We start from the raw sequence: 13,647 nt of genomic DNA, 5'->3' as shown, positions 1-13,647 counted from the left end.
CTTTTCTTTTTTAAAAATGTATTTACTTATTTTTTGGAGACAGGATCTCATTCTGTTGCCAAGGCTGGAATACAGTGGCTGAATGTTGTAACCTTCAACTCCTGGGCTCAAGCAGTCCTCCCTGCTCAGCCTCCCAAATAGCTAGGACTACAGGCATGCACCACCACAGTTGGCTAATTTATTTTATTTTTGTAGAGATAGGGTCTTGCTATGTTGCCCAGGCTAGTCTTGAACTCAGCCTCAAGCAGTCTTCCTGCCTCAGCCTCCCTAATCACTGGAATTACAAGCATGAGCCACCATGTCTGGCCTTATTTTTAATCGATAAGTAAAAATTGTATTTACTTATGGGGTACAACATGATGTAATTCAAAACTTGACAGTTTTTCTCTGTCACCCAGGCTGAAGTGAAGTGGTACAATCACAGCTCACTGCAGCCTTGACATCCTGGCCTCAAGGAATCCTCCCACTTCAGCCTCAAGTAGCTAAGACCACAGGCGCATGCCACCACATCTAGCTAATTTTTTATTTTTATTTTTTGTAGAGAGATGGGCTCCCACTATGTTGCCCAGCCTAGTCTCAAACTCCTGGTCCCAAGTGATCCTCCCACCTTGGCCTCCAAAAGTGCTAGCCTGATTTGCCTACCCTAGTAACTTCATATGAGAGAATAATCTTTACCTGTTTTGGCCTCTGTTATTTTCTGTTAAATATAGCAGAGTCTAGTGCTAATTAGAAGGAACGTAATTAGTCCGGGTGCAGTGGCTCATGCCTGTAATCCCAGCACTTTGGGAGGCTGAGGCAGGCGGATTGTATTTTTCATTATACATTTCATTATGTTGTATTTTTCAAATAACACAGGCCCTAAATAAAAGCAACTGGTAATAGTTCATTTGTGTTAAACCAACCAAAAAAAAAAAAAAAGGCAAAGTCCTCTGTTATGATAACAACAGGAAATACTGGCTGCTATGAGTTTTCATCCTAGGTCTTCCACCTGCTAAATGACAGACTTTGAATAGTATTAATCTTCAGGCTATACTGAGATAAGTCTCAAACCAAACATTACACCCATTTAAGTACATAATTCAATGGTTTTTAGTATATTCATGAAGTTGTACAACCATCATCACTATCAATTTTAGAACATGTTCATATCCCAGAAAGAAACCCCACCCCAACCCCCCCTAGGCAACCACTAATCTACTTTCTGTCTGTATACATTTGCCTATTCTGGATATTTCATATAAATTGAATAATACAATCTATGCTCCTTCACAACTGGTTTCTCTTCTAGAATGGTTTCAAGATTCATCTGTGTTGTACATGTATCAGTACTTCATTGCTTTATGTTGCCAAATGAAATTCCATTGTATGGATATACCATACTTTATCAATTCATAATTTTTTTTTCTTGTTTTTGAGATGGAGTCTCACTCTGTTGCCCAGGCTGGAGTGCAGCAGCACAATCTCAGCTCACTGCAACCTCTGCCTCTGTGGGTTCAAGTGATTCTCCTGCCTCATCCTCCCAAGTGGCTGGGACTACAGGCATGTGCCACCACGCCCAGCTAATTTTTGTATTTCTTTTAGTAGAGACAGGGTTTTTCCATGTTGGCCAAGCTGGTCTCGAACTCCTGACCTCAAGTGATCTGCCGGCCTCAGCCTCCTAAAGTGCTGGGATTACAGGCGTGCACCACTGTGCTCAGCCCTCAATTCATAGATTGATGGACATCTGTTTCCGTATTTTTGGCTATTATACAAATGCTATTATGAACATTCCTGTGCAAATTTTCATGTGGACATCATTTCTCTTTGGTATATATATGAGTGTAACTGCTGTGTCATATGGTAACTCATATGGTTTGCCATTTTGAGGAGCTGTGAAACTGTTTTCCAAAGAAGCTGCACAATTTTATATTCTAATCGACAGTGTCTGAGGGTTCCACTTTCTCCACATCTTCACTAACTCGTTGTTATGTTTTTGATTATAGCCATCCTAGTAAGTATGAAGTGATATTTCCTTGTGGTTTTGATTTGCATATCCTTGATAGCTACTGAGCATTTTTCATGTGCTTTTGGCCATTTTAACATTTTATCTGAAGAACTCTACTGATTTACAGCCTTTGCTCATTTTAAAAATGTGTTGCCTTTTTATTACTGAGTTGTAAGAGTACATAGTCTGGGTACAAATCCTTTTTAAGATATGATTTGCAAGTATTTCCTCCCATTCTGTCGACTGACCTTTCACTTTTTTGAAGGTTTAAATTTCAGAAGTTTTTTCTTTGCACTAAGTCCAACTTATCTACTTTTTCTTTTGTTGACTGTGCTTTTGTTGCTTTTTTTGAAGGCCTCGCCTAACACACACAGAGTCATGAAGATTTACTCCTATGTTTTTTTCTAAGTGCTTTACAGTTTTGGCTCTTACATTTAGGTCTATGATCCATTTTTAGTTCATTCCTATGTATGATTTGAGAAAGTATCCAATTTCATTCTTTTTATTATTGCTAGCCTGTGGTCCCAGCATATGTGTTGAAAAGACTATTCTCTTTTTTCTTTTTTTTGAGACGGAGTCTGGCTCTGTCGCCCAGGCTGGAGTGCAGTGGCGCAATCTCGGCTCACTGCAAGCTCCACCTCCTGGGTTCATGCCATTCTCCTGCCTCAGCCTCCCGATTAGCTGGGACTACAGGCGCCCACCACCATGCCTGCCTAATTTTTTTGTATTCTTTTTAGTAAAGAAAGGGTTTCACCGTGTTAGGCAGGATGGTTTTGATCTCCTGACCTTGTGATCTGCCCGCCTTGGCCTCCCAAAGTGGTGGGATTACAGGCGTGAGCCACCACGCCTGGCCGAAAAGACTATTCTTTATTACATGGTCTTCACATTGAAAGGCAACTGACCATACATACATATGAGGGTTTATTTCTGGAACTTCAGCTCTATTCCATCGACCTATATGTCTATTTTTACACCAGAATTTTACTTTCTTGATTACTGTAGCTTTGCAGTAAGTTTTCAAATTGAGAACTGTGAGTCCTATAACTGTTCTTTTTAAAGATTGTTTTGGTGATTCTGAGTCCCTTGAACATCCATATGAATTTCAGCCAGGCGCGGTGGCTCAAGCCTGTAATCCCAGCACTTTGGGAGGCCGAGACGGGCGGATCACGAGGTCAGGAGATCGAGACCATCCTGGCTAACACAGTGAAACCCCGTCTCTACTAAAAAAATAGAAAAAACTAGCCGGGCGAGGTGGTGGGCGCCTGTAGTCCCAGCTACTCGGGAGGCTGAGGCAGGAGAATGGCGTGAACCCGGGAGGCGGAGCTTGCAGTGAGCTGAGATCCGGCCACTGCACTCCAGCCTGGGCGACAGAGCGAGACTCCGTCTCAAAAAAAAAAAAAAAAAAAAATGAATTTCAAGATTCACTTGTCAATTTATGTAAAGAAGCTATCTGAAATTTTGATAGAGATTGCGTTCAATCTGTAGATCAATTTAGGACTAATTCCATCTTAATATTAACTTTTCCAGTCCATAAACATGGGATTTATTTCCATTTACTTATTCTTTAATTTCTTTCAACAATTATTTAAGTTTTTGGAGTCTAAGTTTTGCATTTCTTTGGTTCAATTTATCCATAAGTATTCTGTTCTAGTGCTTTTATAAATAAACAAAATTGTTTTCTTAGTTTCATTTTGAATTATTTATTCAAAGATATAGAAGTGGTTGATTTCTCTATATTGATCTTATAGCCTGGAACCTTGTGGAACTTACGCAGTTCTAATATGGTGTGTATAATAATATGTTGGATGTGTGTCTATTCCTTAGAATTTTCTATATATTATATATATAGAAAAAATATATATCATTTATCATATAATCTGCAAATATAGATACATTTACTTTTTTCCTTTCCAGTTTGGATGGCTTTTCTTTTCTTGACTAATCACTCTAGCTAGAACCTCTGGTAGAATGTTAAATAAAAATGGCACAAGTGGGCATCCTTGTCTTACTCTTGTACTTAGTGAGAAGGTATGTTAAGAATATGTTATCAACTGTAGATTTTCATAGATGCCCATTACCAGGCGGAGGAAGATCTTCTCTATTCCCAGCTTGAAGAGTGTTTTAAACAAAGGGTGATGGATTTTGTCAAATGATTTGGCTGTGCCTAATGAGATGATCATGTGAATTTTGTCCTTTACTCTATTGATAGATATAGTGTATTACACAATTGATTTTCAAATGTTAAACCAAAATTGCATGCTTGAGATAAATCCCACTTGGTCATGGTATAAAATCATTTTTTATATTGCTGTATTTGATCTGCTAGTATTCTATTCAAGATTTTTATGTCTATATTCCTAAGTGATACTGATTTTTAATTTTCTTATGATATCATTGGTCTTTGTATCAGGGTGATACTGGCCTTCTCACCAAAATCTCCACTATTTTTGAGAGTGCTCTCAGGCTTAAACGTCTCCACACTCTGTTCCAAATGAAGTAATTTCCTTTAGGGAAAATTTCAGAGTTCTCTATTCTTATGACCTGCCTCTCCCTCTGGGCAAAATTTCTTTTTCTTTTCTTTTCTTTTTTTTTTGAGACAGTCTCACTCTGTCGCCCAGGCTGGAGCACTAGTGGCACGATCTCAGCTCCCTGCAACCTCCGCCTCCTGGGCCTACCTGATTCTCCTGTTTCAGCCTCCCAACTAGCTGGGATTACAGGTGCCTGCCACCACACCTGGCTAATTTTTTTGTACTTTAAATAGAGGAGGAGTTTTATCATGCTGGCCAGGCTGGTCTCAAATTCCTGACCTCAGGTGATCCAACACGCCTCGGCCTCCCAGAATGCTGGGATTACAGGCGTGGAGCCACCGCGCCCAGCCCCTGGGCAAAATTTCTAAGCCACAGCTCTGGAAGTGGGGCTGGGAAAAGAGGCCCTTCTTTTAGAGTGACATTCCTGCTTTATGAACAGGGTGCTAGATGAAGACAGTAGCTTCTGTTCTTTTTAGCTTGCCTCTCCTGGCATGAAATCTCTGTTCTATATGAGTAGGCTGCAGTGAGAAAAACTGGGGACCCAGTATTCTCAGCCTCCCACAACTGGGGCAGAGTCTTTGCCTTATGAATGGAGGCAAGGTGGAAGGACTGGGCCTCCACCTCTTGGCCACACTCCTGGGAATTTCACCTCTGCAATATGGAACTGAAAGGATGAAAAATGCTGGCAGCCTGCCTTTCCCAGGGAGATGCTATAGGCCCTTGACTGGGTTCCGTAGGGGGTACAGCAAGTTGTGGCTGAAGTGCCACAGAAACTTGCTCCTTTTGATAAGATTTAGTAGATTTTTTTTAAAAAATATTTATTCATTTGCTCTATAGTCTGAGGACAATTTCCAAAGGTTTGTTTGTTTGTTTTAACTATAGGGGTGTAACTGTGGCTCACTGCAGCCTCAAACTCCTGGACTCAAGTAATCCTCTTGCCTCAACCTCCCAAAGTGCTGGGATTACAGACGTGAGCCACCACACCCTGCGGAAAATTATTTTTTCAAGAAGTCACATCTTTAGAACCAGGTGTGGTGGCTCACACCTGTAATCCTAGTACTTTGGGAGGCCAGGGCGGTGGATCACTTGAGGTAAAGAGTTCAAGACCAGCCTGGTCAACACAGTGAAACCCCGTCTCTACTAAAAATACAAAAAATTAGCTGGATGCAGTAGTAGGTGCCTGCAATCCCTGCTACTCGGGAGACTGAGGCAGGAGAATCACTTGAACCCAGGAGGTGGAGGCTGCAGTGAGCTGAGATCACACCACTGCACTCCAGTCTGGGTGACAAGAGCAAAACTCCATCTGAAAAAAAAAAAAAGAAAGAAAAAATAATTTTCACCAATTATGGTTGTTTCACTGGTCTGTGGAGCTCCTCATATTGCTATTCCAGAAGTCATCTCTCACTTAATTCGTATAAGGTCTTTTAACCTATACACCAACTTTTGTTTATATACACCAACTCTTCCCTAAAGCAGCCAACTAATAAAGAAATATGGCTATTCTCAAGAGCTCTGTTTTATTCCCACCACAAATCATGGAACATTTTGAAACACCTATTTCAAAAGCTGTAAGAAAACAAATAAAGAAACAGTAGCTCTAACTCTATTCTTTTCTAGCATAAATTGCAAGGTTATTCTGTTCCTGCCTAAAAAGCATCCAAACATCATGACTGAAACCAAAAATTAAAGGCAAAAATAGCTTATGCTGTATGTAATCATAATTTTGTGACTGACATATACTGAGGAAAAGCATTTTTTTACTCTAGTTTTAAGAAAACTGCAAAGTAGTGAAACGTTGTTGGAAAAAAAGTATAAAAGTATGTAAAATGAAGATGGAACTTTTCCATTTCTTCTCCAAGCAGCCACTATTAACAGTTTGTGATATATTTCTTTGCATATATTAAAAACAGAAGTACACATTTTTTGTTTTATTTCTCTACAAGAAAGGGAAAAAATTATATACTCTTTTGCAACTTGTATTTTTTCACTCAGTATATAATAGCATCCATCCTTTTAGGTCCTTATATTGACTTTCTTTTTCTTGGCTGCCAATATTTCATAGCATGGATTTACCAGAATTCTGTTGAATATTTACATTTTTACTTTTTGAGATGGAGTTTTGTTCTTGTTGCCCAGGTTGGAGTACAATGGCATGATCTCAGCTCACCACAATCTCCACCTCCCGGGTTGAAGCGATTCTCTTGCCTCAGCCTCCCGAGTAGCTGGGATTACAGCCATGCGCCACCACTAATTTTTAGTATTTTTAGTAGAGACAGGGTTTCTCCATGCTGGTCAGGCTGATCTCGAACTCCTGACCTCAGGTGATCCACCTGCCTCGGCCTCCTCAAGTGCTTGGATTACAGGCATAAGAAACTGTGCCCAGCCTACATTTTTTTCATTTTTATCAAAAATCCTTGCTGGGAACAGTGGCTCACAACTGTAATCCCAGCACTTTGGGAGGCTGAGGCCAGAGGATTGTTCGATTAGTCAAGTATGCATGCCTGTGATCCCAGCTACTCAGGAGGCTGAGGCAGGAGGATGACTTAAGCCCCAGAGGTTGAGACTACAGTGCACCAGTACACACCAGCAAGGCAACAGAGCATGACCCTGTCTCAAAAGAAAAAAAAAATCCTACAGTAAGTATCCTTGTGTAAACAGCTGTGTACTGTATTTCTATAGAACACAGTTCTCTAAGTACAATTCCTGAGTTTAAAGGGTATCCACATATGAAATCTGTATGTTTGCCATATTGTTCTCCAGAAATGTATCATTTTACACATCTAAAAGTATATGAAAAGTGTTCCCCAAACATCTTCAACAATCTTTAAATTTTTTTTAAACAATCTTCATCTTTAAAGTTTTTTGCCAATCTGACAGTTACAAGTTTATGTTTTCCTTTTTTTTTTTTTAAGAGACAGGAGGGCGGGGAGGTCTCACTTTATCACCCAGGCTGGAATACACTGGTGCAATCATAGCTAACTGCTGCCTAGAACTCCTGGGCTCAAGGGGTTCTCCTGCCTTGGACTCCCAAAGTGTTGGGGTCATAGGCGTGAGCCACCACACCCGGCCACATTTTCCTTTTTTTTTTTTTTTTTGAGATGAAGTCTTGCTGCAATGCCCAGGCTGGAGTGCAATGGCGCTATCTCGGCTAACTGCAACCTCTGCTTTCTGGGTTCAAGCAATTCTCCTGCCTCAGCCTCTCAAGTAGCTGGGATTACGGGTGTGACCACCAAGCCTGGCTAACTTTTTTTTGTATTTTTAGTAGAGATGGGGTTTCACCATATTGGCTAGGCTGGTCTTGAACTCCTGACCTCAAGTGATCCGCCTGCCTCTAACTCCCAAAGTGCTGGGATTACAGGCATGAGCCACCGCGCCAGGCCTACATTTAAATATAAAGTTATATTTCACTTAATACTAATATGACTGAGCTTTTAAAATATGTTTATATTACAGACTGAGTTGTGTCACCCCCGAATTCGTATGTTGAGGCCCTAATTGCCAATGTGACTCTATTTGGAGATAAGGCCTTTAAAGAAATAATTAAGGTTACATGAGGACATAAGAGTGGGGCCCTAATGTTTTTTTAATTTGTTTTTTTTGAGATGGAGTCTCGCTCTGTCGCCCAGGTTGGAGTGCAGTGGAGCGATCTCGGCTCTCTGCAACCTCTGCCTCCCGGGTTCAAGCAATTCTCTGCCTCAGTGTCCTGAGTAGCTGAGATTACAGGCGCCCACCAACACGCCCAGCTAAATTTTGTATTTTTAGTGGAGAGAGCCAAGACCATCTTGACCAGGCTGGTCTTGAACTCCTGACCTTGTGATCCACCTGCCCTCAGCCTCCCAAAGTGCTGGGATTATAGGCATACACCACCGCGCCTGGCCAAGTGGGGCCCTAACCTAATACGGCTGATGTCTTTATAAGAAAAGGAGACACCAGGAATGTGTGCATGTGCATGCAAACACACAGCGAAAAGGTTATGTGAGGGTACAGCAAGAAGGCTGCCATCTACAAGCCAAAGAGAGGCCTCAGAAGAAACCAAACCTGCTGACATCTTTCTAGATTTTAGACTTTCAGCCTCCAGAACTGTGAGAAAATAAATTTCTGTTGTTAAACCCACCCAGTCTCTGGTATTTTATTATGGCGGCCCTGGCAAACTAATACAGTTTGAAAGTCACTTAATGTTTTTAAAATGAATTACCTATTAATATCATTTGCTCATTTATCTACTGAATTGTATTTTTCTTATTGACTCATAAGGCTTTTGAATACATGAATAATAACCCTTTAAACACCTTGTAAAACATATTCTAAAAGAGTAAAAATGAAGCCACAATCCTTAAGACCAGTCAGTAACCATCAATACAACTGAATTTATGATCCTATACCAATACATATAACTTACTCTTCTGCTACATACAATTTACTCTCAAAACACCCTATCAAATTTTTTACTTGATAGCAAAATCACCAAAAAAATTACTAAACTCAGTTGAGACCTGTCACAGTTAAAAACAGGTCAGTACAATAGCAAATCACTTTTTCATTTTTGTGTGTGTGTATGTGTGTGTACTTTTTTTTTTAAACAGCAAATCACTTTGAATTAATTAAAACTTTAAAAATAAAGCAAAATAATTTGCTTTTCTCTATTTAACTCTAGGGGAATTTAATTCTGTTTCGTTTCTTTTTTTTTTTTTTCCCCAGCAGTCCATTCTTTATTACAGAACAGGATCCTACAGTATGGATGGACTGTGCCACAATTTGCTCATCCAGTCACCTATGGATGCGTATTTGAGTTGTTCCCATTTTGAGTCTTTTATGTCTTTCTTTGTTTTTTTTTTTTTTTTTTTTTTTTTTGAGACGGAGTCTCGCTCTGTCGCCCAGGCTGGAGTGCAGTGGCACAATCTCGGCTCACTGCAAGCTCCGCTCCGCCTCCCGGGTTCACGCCATTCTCCTGCCTCAGCTTCCCAAGTAGCGGACTACAGGCGCACGCCACCACGCCCTGCTAATTTTTTGTAATTTTAGTAGAGACAGGGTTTCACCATGTTAGCCAGGATGGTCTCGAACTCCTGACCTCATGATCCACCCGCCTCGGCCTCCCAAAGTGCTGGGATTACAGACGTGAGCCACCGCGCCCGGCCGTTTTGTTTTGTTTTGGTTTTGTTTGAGATACAGTCTTGTTCTGACACCCAGGCTGGAGTGCAGTGGCATGATCTCAGCTCACTGCAGCCTTTGCTGCCCGGGTTCAAGCGATTTTCGAGCCTCAGCCTCCTGAGTAGCTGGGACTACAGGCACCTGCCACCACAACTGGCTATGTTTTTTTTTTTTTTTTTTTTGAGACGGAGTCTCGCTCTGTCTCCCAGGCTGATGTGCAGTGGCGCGATCTCGGGTCACTGCAAGCTCCGCCTCCCGGGTTCCCGCCATTCTCCTGCCTCAGCCTCCCGAGTAGCTGGGACTACAGGCGCCCACAACCACGCCTGGCTAATTTTTTGTATTTTTAGTAGAGACGAGGTTTCACCGTGGTGTCGATCTCCTGACCTTGTGATCCGCCCGCCTCGGCCTCCCAAAGTGCTGGGATTACAGGCGTGAGCCACCGTGCCCGGCCAAGTTTTGTATTTTTAATAGAGATAGGATTTCACCATGTTGGCCAGGCTGGTCTCCAACTCTTGGCCGCAAGTGATCCGCTGGCCTAGGCCTCCCAAAGTGCTGGCATTATAGGCGTGAGCCACAGGACCCCGCTGTTATGTCTTTAATTCTATTTTACTTACTAAAATTCCTCCATGAGACATACAGAGGTTCTCTTGGTTCCTGATGAAGGTTGATATTATCCCATAACAGCTGAATATACACAAGTTTGCTATCCTGGGACAGAGATGACAGAGGAAGCTAAAAGAAATCAAAAGAAAGTATTAGTATCCCAAGAATAATAATTACCAGTGGATCTAATGAAGCTTGATTATATAACAGATGAGTCCTTTTAAAATTCTGGACCTAAAATTCAGAGCCAAAATATTAATTTTTATTAATGTCTGATGACAAATGTTATTATTTTCTGAGGTAAAGGTTTCTCACTGTGACTTTTAAGGAATAGGATGACAATTTGCTAACTGACACAATGGTTGTAGAAAGATTAACCATCATTACAGCAAATTTTAAGGTCAAAGTACAAGAGTTTCTACTACCTTACCAAATAATTTTATTTTACCTACCTAATCAAACTAGAGTTTATAGTACTTTAAGGAAAGATTTTATTTTGCCCCATGTATATGTTTGGGGTCTCAGTGTCTATCAATATTAATACTATAAAATAAAGCACTCTAGGAGCTCACTGTCTCCAATGGAATCAGGATCCCAGCATAAGTAGAGTTGGGGCTTTTAAGTCAGACAGCCAGAATGTGACCTTGGGTCTCCATCACTTATTGGGTATGCCACCTTACGGAAATTACTAAATTTCTCCAACTTTTAATTGTAACACCTGAAAAATATGGAAAATATGAGTCCTTTCAAATAAGGTTGTTGCGAGAATTGCAGCTAGGAACAGAACAGTTAAGAATAATAGCTACCAGCCAGGCACGGTCACTCACGCCTGTAATCCCAGCAGTTTGGGAGGCCGAGGCAGATGGGTTGCCTTAGGTCAGGAGTTCAAACCAGCCTGGCCAACATGGTAAAATCCTGTCTCTACCAAAAATATAAAAATTAACTGGATGTGGTGATGGGTGCCTATAATCCCAGCTACACGGGAGGCTGAGGCCAGAGAATCACTTGAACCCAGAAGAAGGAGGCTGCAGTGAGTCAAGATCACACCATTGCACTCCAGCCTGGGCAACATTTTCCAGCTACCCTCGCAGACAGATACGACCTAATAACTGAGTTCAGGCCAAGAAACTGTATGTTGGAATATTATCTACAACTCCAGGAGCTATCCCTTAAGAAAAAAGACATACTCTTCCCTCATCCATTTTTCTCCTAACTGCTGGATAGAAGGTGGATGTGACAGCTTGGAGGTAATCAGCCATCCTGGACCAGAAGCAGAACTTGGAAATGGAGGTTATGCATAGCTAAACAAAAATATAGAAGGATCTTGGGTTCCTAACATTTTACCATTCCAGGACTGCTTATCCAAACTTTTAACTGAGAGAGAAATAAACTTGTCTTGTTAAGCAACTGTTGTTGTATACTTTCAGGAGCTTGAGGTTAAGCCTCATCCTACCCAATACTAATGTAAGTATAAAAGTTGGCACCCTACCTGTACACCTTCATTACAATGTTCAGATGTGAGGATAAGTCCTGGCAAGTTACTAGGAAGGTCCAAACGTCTGAAATACCAAACGAGGTTCCAGAAAATGATTGGATGTTGATTGATGAAAGAAGATGTATGAATCACCTGATCACCTTCATTTTCTAGCAAAGATTCAAGTTCTTTACGGAGTACTAGAGGACTCAAGTAGGGCACAGAAACAGGGGGAGGATTGGGTCTTTTTCCTAAAGGATCCTTAAAAAAATACAAACAGAAATTAGTATTATCTGTTTAAATCTGTATGCTGAAGAGCACTTCTCAATGAGATAATGCCTCTCTATCTATCCTTTTTAAATCAGTTATTTTAGGACCATTGCTACATGCAGGAGAATATGCTAATGAATGAAAACCTAAAAAAGAAAAAAAATACTTAATCTTAAATACTATTAAGTTAAATCATTACAAAAGAAAACTAATCAACAGACTCTTTAAAACATGTTCTCTATCACATTGAGAGCAATGGTCTGAATGTATTAGGTTTTTTTCAAATTTTATAAGAAATATTTGCATTTCAGATGCTTTATAGTAATATATGTGTATAAAAACTGTGTGACATTATCTTCCTCCTACAACTCTAAACTGATGGGGCAATCTTTTGCATTAATATTCTTTGTTGACTTAACTCACTTTTACAACTGATTGCAACAAAAACCAAAGGAATTAAAGAAAGAGCATTTTTATAATTCAAATAAAATAAGAAATGAAAAAAGACCCAACCTAGATTTTGTGAGTTATGCGTATTATAATCAGGATAAAATGTTTAAGACTCTCTCATTAACAGTGGGTTCCCCGGTGCCTAGACTGTGGTCTCCAAAACCATTTCCCTCTAAAGGGACCCACAGTTTCTTAGATAAACGGCTGATTCTGGTCTGGGTAAGAAAGTATATAACATAAGCATAAAACATCTTGTTATATAAGAAAGCCAGAAAGCTTTTTAAAAATTACAAAAAAGCTACTAGAGTTATGTCAAAAGGACTAATGAGCTAACTTGTAGAGGCTTCTAGCTGACCAAAGAGAATAATATAAGCATGAACAACAATAAAAACAGCAATAGATATAAAGATAAATGTTTAAGGCAAGGTAGTGTGTGCCTATAGTTCCAGTTACTAGGGAGGCTGAAGCAAGAGGATCACTTGAGCTCAGGAGTTTAAGAACAGCCTGGGCAACAAAGCGAGATCCCCATCTCTAAAAATTAATTGCTTCATTAAACATAAATGTTGAAATCAATGAGCTCATAATGATACCCTATTCCCCCAAATTAACTGATGACCTTGGAGAATGACAGGGACTCAATTCGTCATTTTGAAAATTGGTAAATAAAAGCAAAAAACCAAGCATTTAACCTGCCTTTCCACTATAAATTTTATCTTTAGAAAATCTAACAGAAGACACAGGGAAGTTTCTGTTTATGTATTCCTTATTAAAAGGAAGCAATGACAGAATGAGACTATTATCATTTTATAGCTCCTGATGAATTACTTTAGGCATTAAGGCATTAATAGCTACTAATGTTGATGTCTCCTACTGGGAAGAACATACCACCACTGATGAAATTGTCTTACAAAAATAAACAAGCAAATGAACAATAACACAAAAACCCCAAATCTGATCAAGGTTCTGGACACAAATTTCGACTTTTATCGTTGCAATCAGCAAAATCTGGATTATGGGAAACTGTACTCTAACCAGTTTTATCAACAAATAAATTGCAAGAGGAAAAAAGAGTCTACAGATTCAAAAAGACTAAAAACCATACAAACCCAAGTACAATACACTGACTTTATTTGATCTTGATTCCTCAAGCTACCAACCCACACATACACATGCACACATATGCTTTTGAC

The 13,647-nt window shown here is 40.1% G+C and overlaps 1 protein-coding gene across 12 annotated transcripts in view; it reads right to left on the bottom strand.

Annotated features, from left to right (window-relative positions):
- LOC105489059 (DENN domain containing 4C) overlaps positions 1–13,647 on the bottom strand; it is a 148,222-nt gene that overhangs the window by 4,954 nt on the left and 129,621 nt on the right. For all 12 annotated transcript variants that reach the window (XM_071077832.1, XM_071077833.1, XM_071077834.1 and 9 more), the window contains 2 exons: positions 11,753–11,998; positions 10,275–10,392 (listed from right to left, as the gene is read on the bottom strand). In XM_071077832.1, coding sequence (XP_070933933.1) covers positions 10,275–10,392; positions 11,753–11,998 — 364 coding nt within the window. The remainder of the gene's footprint in view (positions 1–10,274; positions 10,393–11,752; positions 11,999–13,647) is intronic.

The sequence above is a fragment of the Macaca nemestrina genome, chromosome 14 (genome assembly GCF_043159975.1).
Source record: "Macaca nemestrina isolate mMacNem1 chromosome 14, mMacNem.hap1, whole genome shotgun sequence".
NCBI classification, from domain to species: domain Eukaryota; kingdom Metazoa; phylum Chordata; class Mammalia; order Primates; family Cercopithecidae; genus Macaca; species Macaca nemestrina.
Note: the sequence above shows the minus strand (reverse complement) of the source record. Positions and strands in the feature narration are given on the sequence as shown.